The sequence below is a fragment of the Notolabrus celidotus genome, chromosome 6 (assembly GCF_009762535.1).
Source record: "Notolabrus celidotus isolate fNotCel1 chromosome 6, fNotCel1.pri, whole genome shotgun sequence".
Classification (NCBI taxonomy): Eukaryota; Metazoa; Chordata; class Actinopteri; order Labriformes; family Labridae; genus Notolabrus; species Notolabrus celidotus.
Window position 1 is genome coordinate 21,058,143 of NC_048277.1, and position 27,219 is coordinate 21,085,361.

General features: G+C 40.2%; 1 protein-coding gene across 1 annotated transcript in view; it reads left to right on the forward strand.

Annotated features, from left to right (window-relative positions):
- Positions 1-27,076, forward strand: part of gnrhr4 (gonadotropin releasing hormone receptor 4) — a 30,632-nt gene extending 3,556 nt beyond the window's left edge. The window contains exons 2-3 of the mRNA XM_034684901.1: positions 25,849-26,053; positions 26,143-27,076. Coding sequence (XP_034540792.1) covers positions 25,849-26,053; positions 26,143-26,606 — 669 coding nt within the window. The 3' untranslated portion in view covers positions 26,607-27,076. The remainder of the gene's footprint in view (positions 1-25,848; positions 26,054-26,142) is intronic.
- Positions 27,077-27,219: the final 143 nt, after the last annotated feature.

The following is a 27,219-nucleotide window of genomic DNA, read 5'->3' on the forward strand; positions in this document are numbered from 1 at the left end:
TGTGCCAGATTTATGCACAATCAAAAGCCAAATCTTAAAACTAGATTGCAGAAATGATACCACTTCACTACAATATGAATCTCTTCCAAGGTTGACGTGAGATAGAAAATTTCCTAATCTCGTGTCATCGGCAACATCCTTGTGTTGACACTTTTTAAGTAATCAAGCAGTAAGTGGTTTGCCAGAGCCAAACATGGAGTGATTAACTATTAAACTGCACCTACAAGTCTGGCACTTATGGTAGGGTTAAAAAAAACAACATCACAAGAAGTGTCTGTTGTTTAAAAAAAATACAGCCTTTAGAAGGATCATTGAAAAAAGAATGGATACACTTGGAACATGAACACAGAAATCCAACAGTGATGAAAGATGCTGTACCTCATTAGCAGAGGTTAACTGAGATAATAAGGTTGACTTAACTATTCTGACTGAGAATGAGCAATCTTCTTATCAGACAGTGAATAAGTGATCCTTGAAAGAGGTAGATAAGTAGCTCAGAACAACATATTAAGGGAAATACTGAAGTTAAGTAAATAATTACTCTTCATAAAAGGGTTGCACTTGTAGTACAAGTGGTGTATGTTTTTCTGTATCACATCGGCCCTCACTGTCTGCTGAAGACATGAGACAATATATACACAGCTGAGATTTCAACAACACCCCACACATTACCATTGCTGTTCTCTAATCCGTCGGGTTGTAAAGAGGAATTAACCTAGATGCTTTCAACAAGCAAATCTAATGCTTGTTTGCTTTTACATAATTTCAGTGCTGATTCATGTATAAAAACAAAACTGACACTTGTTTCTTTTAAGCTCCACTTTTAAGGCCACCTAGAGACAACCTCAGAAGCAGCTTCTTTTGAAAATGTGGGTGGCTGCAAAGCATGATAATTAATAGCTGATGCTGTGCACCAAAGAACAGTGTGGACCTAAATCGAAGCAAATTTTGTACCTACTAGGGATATTACAATTTAATTGAGTATTGAGTAAACAACCTTTGTTCTCCCGTTACATCCAGTCATCAGTGTGGTATTTTAAAGTCTGTTTAAATGCAAATACATTAGCTGAAGGTGTTGCATCCGATGGATACGCTCAGCCGTACGCCACTTCAATGTGATAGCTCTTCTTTTGGGGGAGGCACGACAGCTCTCATCATAAACGGCTTTGGATACAAAGCCGACAGACTGGTAGAAAGTCAAAGCAAAGAGATTTCCCAGACTGTCAAAGCTGAAACACCAGTATCTCTGCAACGTCAATGAGCTCATCATGAGTGTTTTCTGTCACCGGACTGATGGTGACCCGGTTGTGCTGCCAACTGACACCCGACCATGTGGACATGCTTATTTTTGTCAGTGAGAACAAGTAGGCAGAAAACTGGACGCTGTGAGTCTGACATGTTTTTCTCTTCAGTTCTCTTATTGCAGCAAATCCAGTTGTTCCAGCTTCACTATATATATCGCTATATATATATCGCTATATATGACTATGTGCACGCACAGATTATTTTTATGAGCCTGCTCTGCATGTTGATGTTCAGTGTGTTAAACACTTTATACGCCTCTTTATGTTGTGTTGCTATGCAATACCGTCAAAACTGTCGCAGTACAAAGTTTTTGCACGACGCAAACTTGGTAAGTCAGTTTAAGATTTTCACAAGTGCACATAAAGGGTCAGGATTAGCAGCTCAGGATCGACCAGAAACATGAACATGTCTGCCACCAGTAAATCACCATATATTACAAGCCCAGAGTAAATCACAATCACAATGTGAAGAAGTTAACACATACTTAATATTCCAAAATGATCCCAGCTTCATCTGATAAGTGCAGGAAGAACAGGTAAATTAAAGCCTATCACATCAATTTCCGTCATCAGTGCACACAAGTACTGACTATAATTACTTCCATTTGTTCCATCAAGTGAATCCATCGCTCAGATGCATTCTTGTGGTGTATATGACAGTTTTAGACTTGATATTTCAGCTGCAGCCTTTCCTGTAACATACAGAACAGCTAATAAAAAGCATTATGAAACAATAACTTAAAGCAGTATGTAAACGTAATTTTATATCTTAGAAGTATAATTTACCAATCCAGGAAGAGGGCTCAGAGCCCACTTCTCAGAGCCCACTTCCTGGATGTTGTTTTTAATGGATGGACCCATCACTCTGATGCTGGCCATGGACTAAACAAACTTCAGGCCCACTGAGTAGTGGGAATCCAGAGGTTTAGGAAGCTGCCTATGCTGAGTGGGAGAATTTGCTGCAAGTTGAAAACAGACAACACTAAGTTATAAAAGTGTTCTAGTGAGTTCTTAGTGTTTTGTGATAAGCATAAGTGTATCCACTCATAGTAGTGGAGCAGCAGACGTTATGTCTCTCTGTGTCAGATTTCACACATGGGGTGCATTGCAAAGATTCTCAAAGCTAAGACAGCATAAAGGCTGATTTATATTTCTGTGTCGAATCGACTGCGTAGCCTACGCTGGAGGTCCGCGTAGCTCCTGTACCAACGCAGAGGTCTACACACGTAGCTGACGTGCACCTCCTCCAAAATGCAACTACCCGTAGAATTGACGCGGACCACAAGCCCCGTGATTGGTGAGCTCGGCGGCTTGTATTTCCCACATTTACAGCACTTCCGGGATGTATCAGCTGTAGATTAACATAGCAAGCTCTGAATCGCTGTTGAAAAGTAAACAGAGCTCATATTGGGGCCGGAAGCAGGCGAACGGCTGTCAGAGAGACCACACTGCCCTCAAGCGTTTCGGCGGAGAATTGCTGTGCGACACAGACACATAGATGCACAAGTATGTGGGGCTCATGTCTGCATCAGTCCCTGCTGCGTAGAGGAGACGCAGAAGTATAAATCAGCCTTAACTCTCATGACATGATCATTAGAAACTTATCCAAGCTTAAATAATTTGAAATTGGGTTAAATTCTTACTTCGGTCAGACATGAACCATGCAGAATAAAACATTAGTCTGAACGTTGAGGTGATTAAACGACACCAGATTCAGCTTGCATTGGTACTATACTGTATGGTTATATAGATGTTTGAGCAGAGGCTGTATTTATTTGATGATTTCTATATCTTTTTTCAGTCAGAGTCACACTACATTTTAGCTTTATGAAAATAGTGGCTTTTCTGAAAGCCACTGGATTCTGTTTTCTTTCATTTGAGAATTGGATTAAAAAAATATATTTCTTGTCCCCAAGGGGGCACTTTGGTTTGCAATATAAGTCCCCACAGGAATCATATCACAACACAGGCAATACACTTAATAAACAAACATAAAGTCATATAATTTAAATTTTTTAACACCCATGGATAACATGATTTTTTTTGCAGTAAGATATGAAACATCAGGTCTCAAAATCATTAGTATTTGTGCAATGGCATCAATTCCTACAGCTTGTTTAAGAACCCAACAACTGATGGAACAAATGATCTGAGCTATCTGTTTGATTTGGCCCTGCTGACATAATTGAACCTCTCTGTTGGCAAACTCTGCGTGGGGAGGGTGGTGAGGGTCTCCTAGGATGGCCTTTGCCTTCAGAGTGTCTGTGACTTGATAAACATGGCCAAGATCATTGTTTGGGCCAAGTTTGATGACATTTCCCAACAACCCATTCAATGAAAAAAGATAATATGTGGTTCACTGCTAAACTCTGGATGAAGGTCTTATTTAATTTGAGGTAAATTAGCTTCACTTAGAAAATTGGCTTCACGACTGCTAAATAAGGCTGCTTAATTTTTTCCGAAATATAAATTGAAATAAACTAAAGAAAATTAAAGAAAATTCATGCTTGAAAATACACCATCATACAGGATATTACGCCCTTTTGCTCCAAATGTCCTGGGGCAAGACCCCTAGAGCCCCTTACCCACATAACACCCTATGTTTCCCAACCAGTACTGATGGGAAAAATCTACACACTTGCCTTGAAACAATTTGTTTGAAGTTTGGTTACTAATGTTCCCCATAAAAGTGCCATATGAAAAGTTGAGACATGACAAGAGCAATGTTACTGATTGCTAGGAAGATAGAAGTTTAGTATTTGCAAAGGGTAGAATGTGTCTTCAAGTAAACTTCTCATAAAAGATGCATAAAAATGTCTCAATTGGCCACAAAAGAGAAAACAATCTAAGTTGTCATTGCTGAGGACCTGACTGTAAACCAAGCACAGCAATTTGTGGGCAATATTATGATGACTCTCCTCTCTTTTTGTTTCCTGACAGATCGGCACCAATCTCACACAATCAATAAAATAATAATGAATATATCATACAGCTTAAAACCGTGATGTCACGTAGCGATTTGTCGAGGTCAATCTAATTCAAAATGACCCTCTCAGACGGGGCGACTAGAAACTTTGGTAAATATAATGAGAATGACCTTGAGACATACGGTGTTCTTGTATTTTGTTTGTCTATTTGGGACCATGTTTTCCTCAATTTCTTATTCTGCACATTCCTCCACCCCCTGGTGAAATGCAGAAAGCCTGGCTCAGAGATTTCTTAAGACTCTTTATCCTTTTTTATGCTTAGTGGGAGAGATCTCCATTTCCTTGCAACAATAAGGGTAAACATACTTTAAAATTCCCAAGATTTATTTTTTAGAACCAGTCTTCCTTGAATTACCAAGTAAACTAAAAGTACACTGCAGGCTTCTCCTTTCAAGAAGTCACTGTTAAACTGCATCTAACTGTCTACTGAGAGTCAGTGAGGGAGGTTAGACATATGTCACTGTCAGTGTCATTTTTGGAGCCACTGTGTACAGTAACAAGAAAAGCTGCAGATGTCATAGCACCACAGCCATAATACATGTTACGTGGCCTGATTTATACTTTCGAACCTGCATCTACCACAGTCAGGATTCAGCTTCCTCAGTGTATAACCAAGAAGCCATGGAGAGGTGACAGCAAAAATAATGGCATAGAGATTTCAAGACTTCTGTTGTTTTTATTATGATCCTGCTGTGAGGAGTTTTTCCACATAAAGCAGTCTGTGTTTTATATGAATGCCTCTGTAGGATTTACAAAAGCAGAATAGACCATCAGCAGGAACATTTGCTAATTTTACAGGGGTATTCTTAATGACTGACACCGCTGTCTTCAGTTCATACTCCAGTTACTTACGACAGGCTGGCCGAAGGGGCACATGTTTTCACAATACGAAGAAAGCCAAGAAGCAAAAACAGAAAATTGCTCTACAAAGGGACCTAATGGAAGGTGATAGAGCACAAAAAACACAGGTCAACCCACAGCTCTGTTGTTCACAAATGGAGAAAACAACAATATTTCAACGGATTCAAGACCAACATTCAATTTGTCCTCTTCTTCTGAGAAGGTTATGTAACATGTCAGTGGTATTTATAACATGTTTCCGATCCTTCAAGGTTACAAGACACTAGAACTACACTGAACTGCTTACAAGCTTACAACACAATTGTTGTTTTTTCTTTACTACTGAGCTATATGTTGATACAATGTTGTTTTTTACACATGACCAAAAATGTATAAAATAAAGTTGGTGTCATACTACACTAATTGATCCTAGATATCCAATAAAAGATACATTAGCTCATCAATACCAGTATATAGTTTTTGTATAACAATGTTTTATACTATGTCTAATGAACTTAAAGCACAACTATTTAGGCCTATTAATAAGATAAGATAAGATAACCATTTATTATTACTACAACAGGGAAATGTTGCATTGTTACAGCAGTAATAATACATTTAAAGTTGACATATTATGCTCTTTTTCATCAAAATATATTGGTCTAAGAGGTCCCCAAAACATGTCTTTAAAGTTTATACTAAAAAAAACACTTTGAAATCAGATTTTGGCATGCCTGTAAACCCCTCTTTTTCAACCCTGCTCAGAACAGGCAGTTTTTTGTGTCTGTGCCTTTAAATGAGAATGAGCTCTCTGACCACGCCCCTCAGGAAGTGGATGTGGCCTCGGCTGTCCAGCATGTTGATCTAATGTTTACATGTTGGCTACATAGACATGGTTGCTCACAGACCCACGTTACTTCAACCCTCTGAATCTGATACAGAATCTGATCCTGATGGAGAGGCGCCTGCAGCAGGACCTTTCTGAACGATTGGTCACAGATTTTGTGTTTCTTGTTGTTTTATTTGTCAGTATGATGACGTGTGTCTAGGTGTACAGCTACGAACATGTAGCTATGTGGCTATGCTAACTAACGCTAGCACTTTTCTATGAAAAATAAAAAGCATCCACTAGATCTTCAAATCTGCAGACGTGGGGAGTAAAACTGACCTTTGTGTTTATTATACAGCCTACAACTAGTATGTCTCCCTCCTAAGCTCCTTGTTAGCACACGTGGAGGTAATGAAAAACAGAGGAGGGGTTGAGGGCTGAACAAGCTCCGAGCTCTGACTTCCGTTACGTACGAAATTCACGAAAATTGGATCGGCTCGTTTCAGCACACATTTACAGAAAAGTGGAGAAATCAGAACAGGGGCAGAATGGATTTTTTCCATTTTCGGGGGGTTCGTAGATATGCCAGGGACACATATTTCAGGTAGAGAACCATTAAAAAGTCGATTTTGCATAATACAGTTGTGCTCAGAAGTTTACATACCCTGGCAGAATTTATGGTTTCTTGGGTAGTTTCTGTTGTCTTTATGATATAAAAAAAGTAAACGCAGTTGTTTAATAAAAATGTTGCTTCACCCAACCGCTAACCATGAGTGAAAAAAAAGTTTTCTTTTTATCATTCATATTCTCTGAAAAATGGCCAAAAAATCACAAATCCTGCCAGGGTAGGCAAACTTATGAGCACAACTGTATGTCACCTTTAATGAAAAATATTGCAGAGCATGCAATATCTCTTATTATATTACTTGATTATCGCTTACAGTCTGTTCACAGTGGATGTTAATGGGAACCATGACAGAGATAAATGAAAGCGAACATTATTAAACTAGCTTTCAAAGACGACACAAACCATGACCCCTAATGAATAAATTTAGTATCTGTGCTTGTAACTAAGCAACTATTTGCCAACATTACCCTATTGAACTTTCTGGTTGCATTTATACATTTTCTTCCTCCCAGTGTCCTTCTTACGCTAAAAAAATGAAGATATTACTTTGAGGACTGTGACCACAACTTCAGTCTCTCATAAGAGAGTAATGCACCATGGAGACCTTCATAGAAGAAGCTTGATGTCCTGAGAGTTGGTAGAAAAAAATGTTGTTATCTATGAGCTATGGAATCACTGGTTGAAAAACAGCGGCAAATATATTTTTTAAAAGAAAAGAAACCCAGCAAAAATAGACAGTTCAGCTCCTGGGGGGGGGGGGGGGGGGGACTTCACAGCTTTTCAGTGTGCCACACTTCTTGTATCAAATTGCAAGGAGAACATTTCTACAGATACTGTTCCTCAACCTGAAATTAGTGGTCCACTGCTTGTTTGCTTGCTCGTGACCGCTGGTAATTCACCCTCAGCAAACCAGCCTCTACATTTTTTTCATTCTGTCAATCACAGCCAAAGCAATGCTCCTAGAAGTTGCTGTGAGGACTTAAGTGTTGTTTCTAAATTGAATCCCAGCAACCCTAAAATTTGAGAGATTTTTTTTTTTTTCTGTATGTCCTTTTTAACAAGCTAGAAAAGTTTCAAAACCCTACAGTACTTCATTGAGATGTAATATTTTAACAACAAAAATACAGCAGCACCACCACGTTTTACATGTTGTGCATTCCATTTCAAATGAAAGTCCAAAAAAACCTCCAATGTCAATTTTTGTTATTTCTGGTGCTCACTATAGGGGGCTGGTTTACTCCAGAAACATACATACTGTTTATGTATATGTTGAGGAGCTGCTGTTTCAAAATGAGTTGTCTTTCCCCAGAAATTAGGGTTACCACATGTTTATTTTATGATTCCAATCCATTTCTCTGTTGCTGTGGCTCAGCATTTAAATTACCTTTATCAGATTTGATGGTTTAGTCACAGACTTTCCCAAAAGGTGTTATACTTGTCTTTCACAAATGTGGGAATGAAATTGAATTAAAATGTACAAAACAGTGAAATTTATCTTGCACAGCTCAGCACCCCTAAATATCCGATCCTAGAATCGACCCTGGGTGGAACATGGGGTAGTTGGTGGCCAATTGGGAAGTACTTATTGGGATGCAGAGGATTTTTCAAGACAGCTTACTATGCAAAATTTGAAGGCTAAATGGTGGCACCGTGACCAGGTCTTAATAACATAGGAGAAAGACTCTAAAAAGCTACAAGATAATGCTTCGAGTAGGGATAATTAACAACCACATTTTTTGTCTGTATTAGATTGAATAGTTTGGAGAAAGAAAAATGTTACAATGAGAAATAAGTATCAAATGTAAGCCACATCTACTCTAAGCTTTTCACCTGAGTTGTTGAGAACATTGATAATTGTTGTACTGGGTTGCACCTGTGGTACCAACAGCTGAAATCCTTCAAGCATCAAACGTTATGTCCTGCAGAGGAAAGAGAGCTGAAAATGTTTATGGGTGAGTTGTAAAAAACGCAGCCTGAAGCTTAGAGCAAAACAACTGAATCAGGTCAGAGGAGCCCCGCTGCTCTTCAAAATTTATTGTTTAATGTAGTGAAAAAGCTTTTAGTCAGACAGGTAAGTCCTTGTGGAGCTGCCTTCACAGTTTGTAAACATGCAGATTTGTTTGACCGTTTAACTGTAAAATTCTGTTCCCATAAGACCATTACGAGAAGCCTCATTTTCTTAAGAGAGATCTTTCTCTAGGGGTAAAAAGCACTGCCTGTTAACATTTGAGTCCTGGTCGTGACTGTGCTCAGCCTTCTGCACTCAACTATAGCAGGAAGGCGAAATATACCTTGTTTTCTCCTCACTTGTGATGTATGGATCACATTGTACAAATGAATTGCTGCCTATCAAGTTTTTTCTTTCCGTCATCCTTTAAGAAGAAATGTTAACATGAAGAGCGTGTAATTTAGTGGGAATAAAATTACTTGGTCTAGTAGTGTGCTCACTTTACAGAATGTCCTTTCTTTCTTCATTGTTATAGGGTGACTAAACCCCAGAGTTTCCATGAATTGCATTTAACAACACTGACAGGGTGGGAGGAGGGGCGTGAAGACATGCCCACTCACTCATTCATGCCGTTACTATCAGCTGCAGTATCATGCAGTCTCACACACACACACACAGATGTCAGCAGAGCGGGGCTCAGAGCTCAAGCCCAGAATATTTCCCAAAGGCCTAAGTATTTTTGACTATTGTTATAACTATGTGCCATACCCTCAGTTTCTCTGACTCCACAGACAAATCAATAGAGAAAGCCCCCTCTGTGGTGGTCTGTGGCAAGCTGTTGTTGTTGTTGTGCAGAATGATGGTTGTATTACCACAGTGAGCATGTCAGAAAGCAAGCTAATTGGCTTGTGGACAAATTAAAAGAACGCTAGGATTGCAAAACCAGTGAACCGGGCCATTAGCTTGAGGTTAGTGAACGTGCTTGTAGCAGAGTGAAGTGATTAGCGTGCCTATGCTAGGAGCTGTTTGCTGGCCGCTATGTACGTTCATTGAGCTACTTTTAGAGCGACACAGACTATTTTAAGATCCAGAGAGAGAGAGAGCTGCACCCAGAGTCTTATACAAAGAGAAAGTGCGATTGAAGCCGGGGAAGTAATAGTGCCGAATCATACTGGATGCACTATGAGCTAAAGCAAAAGTTATCAGCATGCCTAGACTGGAAAAATCTAACAACCAAACTATTGCCAGAAACTAAAAACTATATTCCTAAATCCTGGAAACTCGCAACTCTCAAATATATCCAACATGCCGACAGAATTATCCAACCGCTAAAGTCACAGTCAATATCAGGCCGTGTTGTTCTCCTAGTCCACTTCACTCCTCCCAGTTGAGTGTTTTATAGGGTCCGGTGACAAACGCGTGTACCAAATACGTCACTGTGCACCAGGTCAGCTGTTAGAAAAATGACATTGCAGTTGCTGGGTTTCACCCTGTAGATGGCTGTCGCTACGCACATTTTTAACACAATTTGAGGAGTTTTAATACTGTATACTCAACTGCTGGGATCAAGACCCAAATTGATACATTGCTTCATTTTAGTTGTATGCAGCTCGTTTAATGATTGATAGTCACTGTTGGATGCAAATGTGTACAGCACTGTTAAATGTTGTCCTGTTTTGTCTGCTTGTGTCTTCCTCAGCATTTCTTTATTGCTGCTTCCTGATTGTCTTGCTCCATGTATTTTATGTCCATGGACACTTTCTCAAAGACGGTCATATCATGTCCTTATGTAGCTTTTAGTCATTTTTAATCGTATGGTGCTATTTGTACTTTTCTTTTCTTTTTTTCTTTTTCTATTTAGGGAGCCTTTTTAACATCTGGCAAGGGACTACAGATGTAAACTAGCTCTTTTGGCTAATTCTGGCATATTTACAGACGTGTTAATTAATATGCATGGTCCTTTTAAATAAAAAATAAATAAAATAAATAAATAAATCAACAGCACTATACTCATATAAATACATTTTCTGCTTAAAAAATGGTGTGGGGGTTTAGTTACTCTTTAAATAGTACAGTTTAGGTAAATGTATCAACTTTCTTTGTACTATATTTATCAACATCTATAAACTACTATAAATTAAAAATGTTGTTTTTTGTTTTTTACTCTTTCCTTTGATTGCTGTGCTTATAACCTCAATTGTTTTCTTTTGCAGTGTAAGCATGATCTGAAAACTTTAATGCATAGTTTTACTTACTTAAAATGATATTGGATGACTCGTGTTGCTCTGTTTCAAAAATATTTAAATAAAGTAGAAATATATGTAAATTATAGAAAGGTATATTAAAAACCAAGTAAAACATAGAATGTGAAAAATCTTTAGTAGTTAGGCAGGATGAAATACAAATTGAGGTTCCTAGGCGGGTATTCCCAAGCTTTTTACACCAGAAGAACAATTCAAGTAAAAATCCAATCTACTTGTTAGTCATTCGATGATCACCTGCAAAGGCAACCCCCCCATGTGCCGACATATCCCCTTGATGTGTGCGCCATGTTCAGTAAGCGGCCCACACTCTGGAGCTGATTCATGCCCTGTCGAGTCAATGCTTGTGTTACCATAGGAGGTGCCGCGGCGCCTCTCAGATCTCCCCCAGAAGCGTCTCTCCGCCCCTTTGCTGAAGACATGCAGTGAGTCTATTTTTCAGATGAGCCAATCAGATGATGTTAGCTTCTTCCTCCTTTGGGCTTCTGTTTCATTTTGCCTATTATGCAGAGCAGATCAACCTGGACAGAGAGTCTTGACATGAAAATAGCATCTGGTTAATTAAAAAATGGAATACCATGAACGGACTCTCAAACGTGTTTCAGATTCTATAGATAAGACAGGGTTATTGATGAGGCATATATTCACAACTACAAAACAGCCACAAATCTTTGATCCACGCTGTTCACGACAGAACCTTTATCTGCTGACGTTGTCTGTAGCTGACTTCACAACAAAGTAGAACAATATAAATAGAATAATTATAAACATCAAACACATTTGAACCATGAGTAAAAAGAAACCCCTTAATTATCTAGCGTACTCACCCATGGTAGAAGCACAAAGGTCACGGAGTAATAATGGAACAGTTAATCAACCTCAGGTATCCTGTCCTTTCAATGCTCTCTGTGCATACATCGCTGTTATCACAAGATCACAATACTCCCCCTTGATCTTCTCAGCTCTCACAGTTTTGTGATCATTAGAGTCCAGTTTCTATAGGAGCTGCACTATGCTTTAAACACGCTTGCAGGGAGGGAAGAGCAGGCATCACAGCTGGAGCAAAACCATGGCGCTGATGGAACATGGTGCACACAGTTGCTATGGATGAAAGAGTTTAAGGGTAGACCCATTTACCCCTCTATTTGATTTTCATGTCAGATTTTGTACTTCAAAAGTCCATGGGAAACACCTGGAAAAAAAACAACTATGCATTTTCCCTCAGACACTCAGACATGCATCATTTCTGCTATGGTAAGAATCAACCTGACACACTGCAACTCAATGTGTACTTTGAATACAGTACCTTCATAGTGACAGAGCAGTTGTTGTTCTGCGGATTAACTTTCTGCTGGGTGTCTTTCTCTCAGAAGATCGCATGGTTGTTGAACACTTATGATGTGCTTGTTTTAACATGGCTATTATGTCATCATGAGGACATGGGATAAGTTTGGGGGTGCATAGAAGTTACAGATGCCACAAAATGCTGTATCTACATCCTGCAGCCACAGGTGGGGAGAGGAGCTGTGTAGAACTGTCAGGGAGGACAGGGTTCCCACTCTTTTCCAGAGATCATTTTCCAGGACATTTCCAGGACATTTTCATTGATGATCAAGCTGGTATGGCCGTCTAAATGTAGTTCCTAATTTAGTTCCTAAATAGTCTAATATGTTCCTCTCAGTGGAAGTCTACATTGAAAGACATGTAGTCTATGGCTATCAATGAAATCATCTCTTACATACTTAAAAATTATGGCAAATTGATAATAGAATAATGCAACCACAGATGTACAGCACTTCACTTTATTAGTGCAACCAAGTAACAATGATGGGCAACTCTCATCTCAGCTTTCTCTTTTCTCAAAAAATATAAAATGAGCTAAGAAAAAAACAAAAGAGCCAGCAAAGGAATCAGGAAGCTGCCTTACTGAAAAAATTAAATAATAATAATGATCAGAGGATCAGTGCTTTAATGACCTAAATAGATCTGAATGACAAAAATGGCCACAAATGTTTCTCAACTCAACTCAGACTCAAAATATACCTGCGTCATCATGATATTCATCCTGCTAAGTGGTCGATATGAAACAAAGCAAATGTTATGTTTTTTTATTTGAGTTACCGTAAACTCTGAAAAAATCGCACCGGTGTAAAGACGCACTCTGTATTTGAAGATCTCTCCGAGATTTAAAAAGTTTAAACTGTCTTCCTGCGTGGCGATGTCTATTATGATCAGCGATGTGTACAACGTGGAGTTTCTGTGCAGCTGTGTCGCTCTTTTTGTTCCGTTTGTTTTCACTATCGGGAGTTTGCACTCCTGCTAGCTAGAGCAGGGGATCTCAAACTTTTTGGAGCCAGGGACCCCTTACAGGTGAGAAAATTGTCCATGGCCCCCTCATAATTCTAACACAGATTAAGCACATTAGTGATGTGTCATGATCAAAAGCTGCGGCTCTGAGAGCCGATGCTTTATAGTGAATCAGAAGAGCCGGCTCGCATCGAGAGAGAGCCGGCTCCCAGTTTTCTCCTTTCGCTGTTTAGCTCTCACAGTAATCAGCTCCAGCTCTGCTCACAGCAGAGCTTTGTTCTGATTGGTCAGCAAGGCGGCAATGCGGCCAGTCATATGTGAGGATATAGGATACAGGTGATGGAGGGGAGGCTGTGAATCCTGGCTACATCTGTTCCTTCAGAGAGTCTTCTTGAAGACCGGGCAAATACTCACTGAGAGGAGAAATCGGATCAGCCCATCCAAGCTGAGGCATCTGATTTTTCTCAATGCCAACCTGAGGACATTAATAATGTTTACTTGAGTTTGTTTGTGGTTCTGTTTGCTCAAGTTTGGTTCTGGTTATGTTTGCTTGAGTTGGTTCTGTTTCTGTTAACCTGAGTTGGTTCTGGTTCTGTTTGCTTGAGTTTGGTTCTGGTTTTGGTTCAGCTTGCTTGAGTTCGGTTCTGGTTCTGTTTGCTTGAGTTTGGTTCTGGTTTTGGTTCAGCTTGCTTGAGTTCGGTTCTGCTTCGGTTCTGGTTCGGTTCTGGTATGGTTCTGTTTCAGTTCTGTTCTGGTTCGATTCTGGTTCAGGTGTGGTTCAGTTCTGGTACGGTTCCATTACGATCCCGGTTCGGTTCTGGTTCGTTTCTGGTATGGTTCGGTTCGGTTCCGGTTCTGGTTCAGTTCTGGTACGGTCCTGGTTCGGTTCTGGTTCTGGTTCGGTTCAGTTCTGGTTCGGTTCTGATTCGGTTCAGTTCTGATTCGGTTCGGTTCCGGTTCGTTTCTGGTTCAGTCTGGTTCGGTTCTGGTTCGGTTCTGGTTCAGTCTGGTTCGGTTCCGGTTCGGTTCCGGTTCGGTTCTGGTTCTTTTCTGGTATGGTTCGGTTCCGGTTCTGGTTCAGTTCTGGTACGGTCCTGGTTCGGTTCTGGTTAGGTTCGGTTCTGATTCGGTTCGGTTCTGATTCGGTTCGGCTCCAGTTCAGTCTGGTTCGGTTCTGGTTCGGTTCTGATCTTATGGTAGGGTTCTGGTTTGGTTCTGGTTTGGTTCTGGTTTGGTTCTGGTTAAGTTTGATTGTGGTTCTGTTTGCATGAGTTTGGTTCTGGTTCTGTATGCTTAAGTTTAGTTCTGGCTCTAAACCTAACCCTAATCCTAACCCTAACCCTAACCCTAACCCTAATCCTAACCCTAACCCTAACCCTAATCCTAACCCTAACCCTAATCACAACCCTAACCCTAATCACAACCCTAACCCTAACCCTAACCCTAATCATAACCCTAACCCTAATCCTAACCCTAACCCTAATCACAACCCTAACCCTAATCACAACCCTAACCCTAATCACAACCCTAACCCTAATCACAACCCTAACCCTAACCCTAATCCTAACCCTAATCACAACCCTAACCCTAATCACAACCCTAACCCTAATCACAACCCTAACCCTAATCATAACCCTAACCCTAATCATAACCCTAACCCTAATCACAACCCTAACCCTTACCCTAATCATAACCCTAACCCCAATCACTAACCCTAATCACAACCCTAACCCTAATCACAACCCTAACCCTAATCCTAATCACAATCCATCCCTAATCACAACCCTAACCCTAATCATAACCCTAACCCTAATCATAACCCTAACCCTAATCACAACCCGAACCCTAATCACAACCCTAACCCTAATCACAATCCTAACCCTAACCCTAACCCTAATCACAACCCTAACCCTAACCCTAATCATAACCCTAACCCTAATCATAACCCTAACCCTAATCACAACCCTAACCCTAATTACAACCCTAACCCTAATCACAATCCTAACCCTAACCCTAACCCTAATCACAACCCTAACCCTTACCCTAATCACAACCCTAATCACAACCCTAACCCTAATCACAACCCTAACCCTAATTACAACCCTAACCCTTACCCTAATCACAACCCTAACCCTTACCCTAATCACAACCCTAATCATAACCCTAACCCTAATCACAACCCTAACCCTAATTACAACCCTAACCCTAACCCTAATCACAACCCTAACCCTTACCCTAATCACAACCCTAATCATAACCCTAACCCTAATCACAACCCTAACCCTAATTACAACCCTAACCCTAATCACAACCCTAACCCTTACCCTAATCACAACCCTAACCCTAATCACAACCCTAACCCTAACTCTAATCCTAATCCTAACCCTAATCACAACCCTAACCCTAACCCTTATCACAACCCTAACCTTAACCCTAATCCTAACCCTAACCCTAATCACAACCCTAACCCTAACCTTAACCCTAACCCTACTCAAAACCCTAACCCTAATCACAACCCTAACCCTTACCCTAATCATAACCCTAACCCCAATCACTAACCCTAATCACAACCCTAACCCTAATCACAACCTTAACCCTAATCCTAACCCTAATCACAACCCTAACCCTAACCTTAACCCTAACCCTAATCATAACCCTAACCCTAATCACAACCCTAACCCTTACCCTAATCATAACCCTAACCCCAATCACTAACCCTAATCACAACCCTAACCCTAATCACAACCCTAACCCTAATCCTAATCACAATCCATCCCTAATCACAACCCTAACCCTAATCATAACCCTAACCCTAATCATAACCCTAACCCTAATCACAACCCGAACCCTAATCACAACCCTAACCCTAATCACAATCCTAACCCTAACCCTAATCACAACCCTAACCCTAACCCTAATCATAACCCTAACCCTAATCATAACCCTAACCCTAATCACAACCCTAACCCTAATTACAACCCTAACCCTAATCACAATCCTAACCCTAACCCTAATCACAACCCTAACCCTTACCCTAATCACAACCCTAATCACAACCCTAACCCTAATTACAACCCTAACCCTTACCCTAATCACAACCCTAACCCTAATCACAACCCTAATCATAACCCTAACCCTAATCACAACCCTAACCCTAATTACAACCCTAACCCTAACCCTAATCACAACCCTAACCCTTACCCTAATCACAACCCTAATCATAACCCTAACCCTAATCACAACCCTAACCCTAATTACAACCCTAACCCTAATCACAACCCTAACCCTTACCCTAATCACAACCCTAACCCTAATCACAACCCTAACCCTAACTCTAATCCTAATCCTAACCCTAATCACAACCCTAACCCTAACCCTTATCACAACCCTAACCTTAACCCTAATCCTAACCCTAACCCTAATCACAACCCTAACCCTAACCTTAACCCTAACCCTACTCAAAACCCTAACCCTAATCACAACCCTAACCCTAATCCTAATCACAACCCTAACCCTTACCCTAATCACAATCCTAACCCTAATCACAACCCTAACCCTTACCCTAATCACAACCCTAATCACAACCCTAACCCTAACTCTAACCCTAATCCTAACCTTAACCCTAACCCTAATCACAACCCTAACCTTAATCATAATCCTAACCCTAATCCTAACCCTAATCACAACCCTAACCCTTACCCTAATCATAACCCTAACCCTAATCATAACCCTAACCCCAATCACTAACCCTAATCACAACCCTAACCCTAATCCTAACCCTAAACCTAATCACAACCCTAACCCTAACCCTAATCACAACCCTTACCCTTAACATAATCTTAACCCTAACCCCAACCCTGACCCTAATCACAACCCTAACCCTAATCACAACCCTAACCCTAATCAAAACCCTAACCCTAATCACAACCCTAACCCTAACTCTAACCCTAATCAAAACCATAACCCTAATCACAACCCTAACCCTAAACCTAATCACAACCCTAACCCTAATCACAACCCTAACCCTAATCACAACCCTTACCCTAATCCTAACCCTAAACCTAATCACAACCCTAACCCTAATCACAACCCTAATCACAACCCTGACCCTAACCCTTACCCTAATCACAACCCTAACCCCAACCCTAACCCTAATCACAACCCTAACCCCAACCCTAACCCTAATCACAACCCTGACCCTAACCCTAACCCTAATCACAACCCTAACCCCTATCACAACCCTAACCCTAATCAAAACCATAACTCTAATCATAACCCTAGGTTTAGGGTTAGAATGATTTTGTAACAGAATAAATGCACACAATTGGGCAATTATAAGGCTTCTCATAAAAACACCTCACGTACAAGGTTTTTTCATCACACAAACCATTAGTTTTTGCAAAATTAAGGTAAAATAACGGCTACAAAAGATCCTAAACTAAGAGCCGTTCGGGAGTCAAAAGAGTCGGCTCTTCTTTGGGGGCCGAGTTAAAAGAGCCGGCTCTCTGAAAAGAGCCCAACTTCCCATCACTAAAGCACATGCTTACTACAATTTGCACTCTTAAGGCTGATTTATACTTCTGCGTCGAATCGACGGCGTAGCCTACGCCGTAGGTCCGCGTAGCTCCCGTACCTACGCAGAGGCCTACGCACGTAGCTGACGTGCACCTCCTCCAAAATGTAACTACGCGTAGAGCCGACGCGGACCGCAAGCTCTGTGATTGGTCCGCTCGACGGCTTTGTCTTTCCCGCATTCACAGCACTTCCGGGATCCCGGACATCGGCCACACATCGGCCGTGTATTTCATCTCCTCCTCTCTATTCTTCATTTAATCATGTCTGTATGATAAACAGCAACATGTATCAGCTGTAGATTAACATAACACGCTCTGAATCGATGTGGAAAAGTAAACAGAGATCGTAGCAGGACAGGAAGCAGGCGGCCGGCTATCAGAGAGAACACACTGCCCTCAGGCGTTTAGGAGGAGAATTGCTGCGCGACACGGACACATCGACGCACAAGTATGTGGGGCTCATGTCCGCGTCAGCCCCTGCTGCGTAGGGGCGACGCAGAAGTATAAATCAGCCTTTAGTTGCCCTTGGAACTATTTGTATTGTAAAACGTATCAATGTAAATACTTCAGACCTGTACCATAGTGAAAAACAGATAACACTTCAATTTGAATCAAGTAAATACCACTTGTATACTTTAAAACAGAGGGTCATTTCATTCCTTGCGGACTCAACATGACAACATTTATACTTTTCAAGTAACTGATCTTAAACACTTTCAGAAAATTAACAGTAACAAGACTCACATATCCCTTCGAGCCACCAAATGGTATCATAACAATGGTGTATGTTGTTTTGTAATGACACAGCACAATTTTATGATTTACTAGAAATGTATTCAAATTATTTCACGGACCCCCCAGGCTATGGTTAGCAGACCCCCAGGGGTCCCAGGACCCCACTTTGAGAACAACTGAGCTAGAGTACGGTAATTGAGCCAAATGTACAATAAAACATAAACAATATACCCCCGTTTTCTGTGAATGCATGATTATGAAGTGAAGGAGAAAAGATGTGAAAAAAGTTGCGCAGTGTCGCTGTCTTTTCCAGCACAGTGTGCACTCAGCTTTCAATGAACGGGGATGTGTTTTGTTAATAGGGTCAGGTCAAACGCAGGCATGTTGGAATAATTTTCCAGGACTATATGTGATTTTCCAGGACATTTTACTTTTTCTCCCATTTCCCAGGTGTTTTCCAGTACTGGAAAAATGGTCAACTGTTTTCCAGGTTTTCCAGGTTTTCCAGGACGCGTGGGAACCCTGGAGGAGCAGGTGTGTGTTAGTAAAGCAGAGGGACACAGTGAGAATGATGAGCTAACAATTGCCAGGCTGAACGGTGAGGGATGGTAGTCAGCAACATGATAACACAGAAAAGTAAGTCTTGATGTTATTCAGATGGAAGCTTATAAAGGCTGAATTATAAATTAAGTCTGCAGCCTGAGAGAAAATGAGAGTGGTCGAAGAGCTTAGGTAATTTAAACATCCTTTTTTGATACCAGTGTTAAAATACTCTGCTCCGAGTGAAGGTCTTCTTTCATTTAGTGAGTACTATCATCAAAATTCAGCCTAAGCTCCCAGAGTGAGGTTAAGTATTAATGCAGTAAATGTTCGCCATCTGTAATATTATATATTTTAAAATTCATATTAATGATGCATTAATCCAGGTAGAAGGAAAAATGAGCAGGTTGAAGAATATGATAGCTAAACAGGCTTTTGGAAATAAAAAAGATAAGAGCATTTATTACATTTTTTTTTTCACACTTTCAAAGTGTTCAGAATATTTAGTTCTTAAAAGTGCTTAAATTCAATAAATGCCTGTGTGACAACCCTGTGGCTTGTCTTGCTGTGTTTGTGTCTCCCTCTTTTTTTTCCCTGAGTAGTAGGTTGGCTAATCGGGCTGATTTAGCCCACCTGCCCTGGTCCAGCACATACAAAAGGTGCTGCAGGCCTTCAGTAGCTCTCTTACTCTGGCTGGCTCGGCATGGGAGATGACGTCTCCTCTCTTTTCCCCTTTTGACATAATTTCCATACACTACATAATACATTCACCCAGACACCCCAACACCACTGATATTAAAGATGAACACATTTCCTATGTTGGTTTCTGTTTTGTGGTGACCCAATAAACATGTGGTAAATAATCAGTCTGTGTTTGCCCTTTGTGTTGTTACAATTTGGAGCCAGTTGTAACAGCCTGTGATACAGATATTGACAAATCAAAGATCTTAATTATATTAATCAATATCAATCCAAATAATCGTGGTTATGAGTTTGCCGCCAAGCATCAAGCAGCCCTGCTCCAACCACACGTCTGTCAGTTGTACTGCAATAAGACTACGCCTCATCAAAACAATAGAAAAAGATATTAAAGATTAGGTTACATACATTATCAATCACTAGCAGTGCAATGGATCACAGACCTCAAGGTTCAGTTCGTTTTGGCTAGGTTCATAGACTTCTTGCCATCTTCTTTGTGTGTTTGTGTGTCAGAGCTTCAGCATCGTGCACTGCAGGTTATGTGAGGTGTTCGTGTACTCATATCGCTGTGTCTCAGTGAATTGAAAGCCCTCGTATCGTCACTCTCCTCGCATTTCGCAACTTGATTATTGTCCCTAATATCACTGTGATTGCAGTGTTTGCATGAGTGGAGTGATGCTTTGTCTCTGGTCAACAGCTTGGAGGAAGAGAGGACAAACACGGTGCAATGTATGTTTGTATCAGTTAATAGCAAAGCTGTTCATTCCATTTCTTTATCCATTAACATCTGCGTGGTGTTTCAGGGAAACTGTGCAGGTGTCACTTTGTTTCTACCGGTGTCAATCACCCATCTGATTTTAATTGTTTTGCTAATCGAAACTCTGAAGCCTACATCCGTCTCCCCTAATTCACACACACCAGCATCTCTCTCACGCCTCCTGAGAAACAGCTTGTCGCAACTTCTTGTACGTTGATGATACATTTTCTATCAATCTGCATTCAGAACTTTGTGAGGTGGTCCAGACAAATCGTGGACCACTCATCTTCTGTTGCACTGTTACTTATCACTATGTTAGTTACAAACAAACGCCTTCACTATCCCTCTAAACCGTTTGCATGACCTCCCTGTGGTCTAGGATGAACTCTTATTGAGACCCTAAGTGTATCGCCTCGATGGTGTGCTCCTGCTGTCACTCATTTACATGCACAGGTTCTTCACAGATCTCTAACCTTTGGTGTTACAGAAGTGCCTTGAGCTGAAAATGTGAACTTCTGCATGAACCCTTTCAGTCCAATTTTCACAATGTGGATACTCAACAGGGATTTCTTGCTGCATGTACTTTAGTGGTACGATTAAAATAGATCATCTCTGCCTTGTTGCCCTGTGAGAAGTAGAGAAGTTCCTGCAATATTTACCTGTTCTGAACCGTACAACCTACATGGACAGATAGTTTTAAAGAACCTAAACCTTTTCGTGTGCCTATTTTTGTCTAATTTATAAGAACAGTCCGTGATAAATGCAGAGATACACTGGAGATTGGGCATACATATTTTATCATATTGGCACTTGTCTGCTTTTCTATTGCTCCTCAGTTTCTGTCTCATTTTCTACAACCTGAGAATATCAATGATTTTCTCAATATTCATGACACATTTCTCACCGTCTTCTGTAGATTTACTAAAAATGACTTATACATTTTTTGTATTTCATCAGTTTTGTCTTCTCTAAGGCTGGACATGGACTGAAATGTGGATGAGGGAACATTGTATCCTACCGCAGCCATGAAGTATATTACATATACATATTTCAATATCCGTTTTTTTTGCTCATTGAGAAATGCATCTCATATCTTTAATGTCTCGGCAAGAAGCAGATTTCTGTGGGTGTGTGTGGTAGGCATGACACCCACTAATGTGATGTAAGTATTAAATCTGTATGTACATGTGTCAGTGATGTTGGCCGGTCACTTTTCACTCACACTCACCCTGATTCTGTCAGCCTCTGTAAAGACCTTTCTATATATTGTGTTGCATTTGTAATATAGGTCTTGCAATGTTCTTAAAATAAGGTACAGACTAAAGTACATTCAGTGAAAGGACATTTTCCATTCATTTTTATTTCAGATCTTGGTACATGACGAGCCAACTGGTTTCCATCCAGTCATTTTTCCATTTCATTTGCACACATCTGTTTATGTCAGTCATTCATATAATATATGAATGACTGACATAAATATACTATATTATAGTAAAACCTGCAGTAGCATGGCAGCAGGCTGGAAGGCAGTTAGGCTGACCAAAAAGGAAAAAGGAGTGTGTGTGTGTGTGTGTGTGTGTGTGTGTGTGTGTGTGTGTGTGTGTGTGTGTCTCACATTTTGGATATTTTTGGAAACGTTTAATTTGCACTTTTGCACTCAAACTCTGCATATGAACATGACTTGGGGCATACGCAGGGATTTTGTACTGATGAGCAGTGAGTTATGGTGTAAAAACCAATGTTAAAGCATTAAAAGCTCTCAAAAAATATCACCCTCGGCACAGACATTTCTTTGACATGAGGGTAAAATTTCTGATTCCTCGAGGCAGTTTATTATATTCTACTTCCACTTTAACCAGGACTGGAAAACCTGTACAGACAGACCTCCGTTTCTTAATCTCCAACCAAACTAAGGCTTGTTTGGTATACTTTAAGAGGAATTAAATAATGTCCAATTTTTATTCCAAAATTAAATATTGGCTATATACAGTGGTGGACACAGTACACAGCTTCTTTACTTAAGTCAAAGTGTAGATCCATCAATCCAAATTTTACTCCAATACAAGTGAAAATCGGTCTGCAAAATTATTACTTGAGTTAAAGTACTGAAGTACTTACTTTTAAAAATACTTAAGCATTCAAAGTACTTAAAAATATCTCAAAATGTTGTATTTTAACAATATATAAATGCAGTCAAGAATAGAAGTACATTCTGTAACATTATGTTTATTCAGAAACCATTACTTGAAATCTCTAAAAAACAATACCATGGAATAAAAACAGACACTAAGTTACTCCAAACACAGACAACTTAGTTTGAAATGTTTATCTGGAATGAAACAAATGTTACGTAGCTCAACACGCTTTCTCAGGTTGGACAGTGAATTTTTGTATGTTTGGACAGAGTGGGAAACAGGGAGAAAATAATACCCAAGTAAAGTACAGATACTCAAAAAATGTACTTAAGTACAGTACTCAAGTAAATTTACTTTGTTACTGTCCACCAATGGCCATATGTATATACTGGGGAAAAAAGAGGGTGTTCCTCATAAGCTGTATCAAACATGGATGTAGTCTCAGTGACATCACCTATTGCTTTCTGAAGCAGAGTTCAGAAGCGTATCGAAGGACGTCGCCATATTGGAAATGCTGATTCAACCTAACTTTGGTCGTCCTAGTATTATTCAAAACTTGTAACCTTAATCTCTCCATAATGAGCAATAAAATAATTCAACCTCTGTACAATGTGTTTGAATGGACAAAGAAGCTATTCAGATGAAAATTTGTTTTTGTATAAGGCTGTAAACATGTTTATTTTTTATGTTAAAATGGACCTTTTAGAAAGGGTGTGTACAGTATGTGGCTTCCAGGGCTTTTGGAACCAGCTTCAAGTGGACGCTTGAGGAACTGCAGTTTTTAGCATTTCTGCACTGGCTTCATTACTCAAGACCAGAGGTTGACACTTGAGTTTGCTCATGAAGTGTACTTGTCTATGCTTATAAGAGGTTGAATTGATCCAGACTAAAAGAGGTCCAGCTGTTACACGTGCCTTCGCAGTCTATTTATTATTTCAGTGATATCTGAGGGGCCTCAAACTGACTGCAGTAAATGTCTTGATAAAATGAAAGTATTCAGCAGCGATACTACTGCTGTTTCTATTTTCTCAGATCAGAGGCCAATGGGTCCTCTCAAAATTCTGCTCATGTAGCCTTTAGGTTTGATTCTCCCTTGAGCTCTGTGCTCTGCTCAGTTTAAATGACAACATGTTTGTTCATGAAAAACATCAAAAAGTTGATCTTACCTTTAGATACCTCTATAAAGTCAATCATTTATACCGACAAGACATAGATAATTTAGCACTTTAGAGTTTATGGTGCCACTTACTGTAGTTATTATTTCTCTCTTCCTGTGTTTTCTTGAACAGAGCACACTTATTCTCATGTCATTAAGGCATTGTCACAGGAGGCCAGCAAAATTGTTGGCAAAACACACAGTTGTGTTTTCTACCAATTGTTATGAGAGCACAATTAGTCATTTAATTTATTTAAGTGCTTGAGATGAAAGCCAACGCTGTTGTTTTTCCTTTGAGGCTTACTTTATTTGTCTGCTAGAATTGCAAATACTGGCTTTCACTTCAACAGGGGACGCACTATCAACCGCATAGTGCAGTGATTTGGTGGCACAGGTGTCTTATAGGATTGTTTTCCAAAAGGATAAATCTTTTTCGAGACACAGACTGCCAAAGGCTTCTGATGGTCAATAACAAATACTACCTGTCAATCCCTTTTATTGAGATAGGCACCTTAGTAAGTCTGTTAGATATTATGGCTCTACTTGGGAAATGACATTGACATAAACTGCTGTTCTTGTTGTAGTTAGCTTATTATTTTTATGCTGTTTATTGTATATATGCACCTTAAAGCCCTACATATTTCAGTCACTGCCACAGAGTCAGAATATCCATAAGCCTATACATATCCTACATTTATTAAAGAAAGAGTTGTGTCTTACTGTGATTCAGCTGAACATGGATGGAATAGCAGTGGGATAAATGGACTGCATTTATAAACCTATTCTCATTCCCCCACATGCATATAGACTGAAACCATTGGATTTGACGCAGCAATGCAGGGCTGGCTAATTACAACAATTAGCATGTGGTGTTTTGCTCTAGAATATATAGAAAAAGGAAGTGTATTATAAACCCTGCATGTGATTTACAGTGTGCCTCTTGAGCCTGCCTACACTAAACTGAAATTTGCAGTCACTCCCATATATTAGGTTTTCTCACTTTAGCTAATGTGGCTCCACGCTTCCATCACTTACATATAGGGTATACAATTAGCACCTGCCACTTGCACCTATGGGGTAAATGGCAGGCGTTGCAGGGTGAAAATGTGGGTAGCCTGTCAGTGTTTTGCTAGTTTTTCTATAACGCAAGATAGCATCATTTTAGGGAGTATAGTGGCAGCTGGGGGGGGGGGGGGGGGGGGGGGGGGGGGCGCTATATAAAACCTGGTCACATCACTTCCCCTTATTTTAGCTCTTCTCTACTGCGAGGAAGAGACATAAGGACAGTGGCTTTTTTTTTTTCTTTTACCAAATTGAACTCTCCTTCTTACTCCAGCATCATTCAGATGAGACAGCAATTACTAACGATGCAGTGCGCCTCAATTGCACTTTAATCTGATGAGATCATTTGAATAACATTTGTAAAGAAGATAACTTGTCACCTCAATACTGCTGTGCCAATTTTATTGATTACTGAAAATGACTAAAAACAATTACATGTGTGTATTACAGACTGGATGCGAGACAGCAATCACAACCAGCTATAAAATGCAATGATTTACCAGAGGGAGGCTAGGCAGGTACATAAAGTGTGTGCTTCAGACTAGATACAGTATAATGGATGTAGTAATTACCATGACTGTGCAGATGTATGATGTATGATCACGTATCATTTTCCATGAATCAATTCATATGCAAAGATGCGTTTTGTGATTCAGAATCGAATTGCATGTACTCTATGAATAGAAATGTCACACAATAATCCAAATAGGTGTATGGTGGAAATTATTTCACTGCTGGTAATCAGATTTCAGGATGCAGGAATGAGAGATGGATATTGCCAAGGACATCACTTTCTTTGTTTCACCGCTTTGTGTTCATGAGTGGCACTTGATGTCCATACACGATCCTACTTGCTTGCTGAAGCTTTCAGAGCCTACCTAGTAACTGAACACCAACTCTAGGAGCAGAGGTTGTTGTGACTACAGGAATAATAGTGAAGATACATATTGCTATTTTTTTGCAGAACTATTTTCTTCTTTGCTTTTTTTTGCAGGAATGATAGTGGAGGAAATAAAAAAGCACTCCTTAGGCATAAGTCAGTCTTAGCTATACCCCTAATGCAAGTCTTCTTATCATTTCATGCAGATGTTTATATTCCACAACGTGACCATCACAGTTCCAGAGAACTTCACCCAGTGCACCACCCATGGCAGTTTTGTCCAGCACTGGCAGGAGACCCTTTACAACATGTTTACCTTTGTCTGCCTCTTCCTCCTGCCTCTGGTCATCATGATCTTTTGTTACACGCGAATTCTTATTGAGATATCAAGCCGCATGGCCCGCAACAACCGTAAGTGCCATGTGATGAAATCTGAAGTGGAGATACATGCTCTGAGACCCATGCAGTTGTTATTGATGGAGTGTTTTATTCTCTTTCAGTGGTGTCGAGAGATGTTCACCTGCGTCGCTCCCACAACAACATCCCCAAAGCTCGAATGAGGACTCTTAAGATGAGCATCGTCATCGTTACATCATTCATCATCTGCTGGACCCCGTACTATCTGCTGGGCCTGTGGTATTGGTTGTTTCCTGAAAAAATGGAGGAGACTGTCTCTCATTCACTGACTCACATGCTGTTCATCTTTGGCCTCTTCAACGCCTGTCTGGACCCCATCACGTATGGTCTGTTCACTATCCACCTCCACCAGGGTTTGAAGAGATGCTGTCGAAATTCGAACACACGAACTACATTGGAAAACAACACGTGCCTTCTGCACATGACCCGTCTGTCGTCCCGCAGGCAGACTGCCTCAGGTGGCCATAATCCAGACAGAGAGGAGGGGGATGACAGCAACAGCAGGAAAAGGTGCTTGAAGCCAATCATTCCTATAAGCAGGATGTAACTGCTTTCAGCATCATAAGAAAGAAAACCTGCTGCTGCCAATCAGCGTTGAGCTCAGTTTCTCTCTGGAGATAAGAACAAGCTTGATGACTGAGCTTTGAAATGCTGAAGCTCAACAAAAATTCAATGTTCCTTTGCCAGTAGGATCCGTTCATTTTTGTTTCACTGATGTAAGTGACACTGCATTATTGCTCAGACACGGTTTATTTATCCCTTCGTCTGCCACTCGTCTTGGATACCACTGATCAGATTTTTTCGTGTCCCACATGATATCAGTGGGCTTAAATAGACTTTGAATGACAGATTATTTAACAGTTACATTCTGTGGTTTACTCACAACAAACACAACTGCCAGATTTTAGTGGATCTGATTATATTCTCTGTTATTTCATGTGTTAAATAAACCACAGGAACAGAAATGTGCACAAGTAACTGAAGATAATCAAACAGATTTGAACAACGAGAGAAAAAATATTTTTGCTTTGTTAAACTTGTAGAGTTTCATTTCATATCATTTTGATAAAAGCTGTTCTTATCTTTTATTTAATTTTGCATGATGGGGTGTTTTTTGTTTTATTGATTTAATTGCTTACTCTCTGGAAACTGCTTTAAAT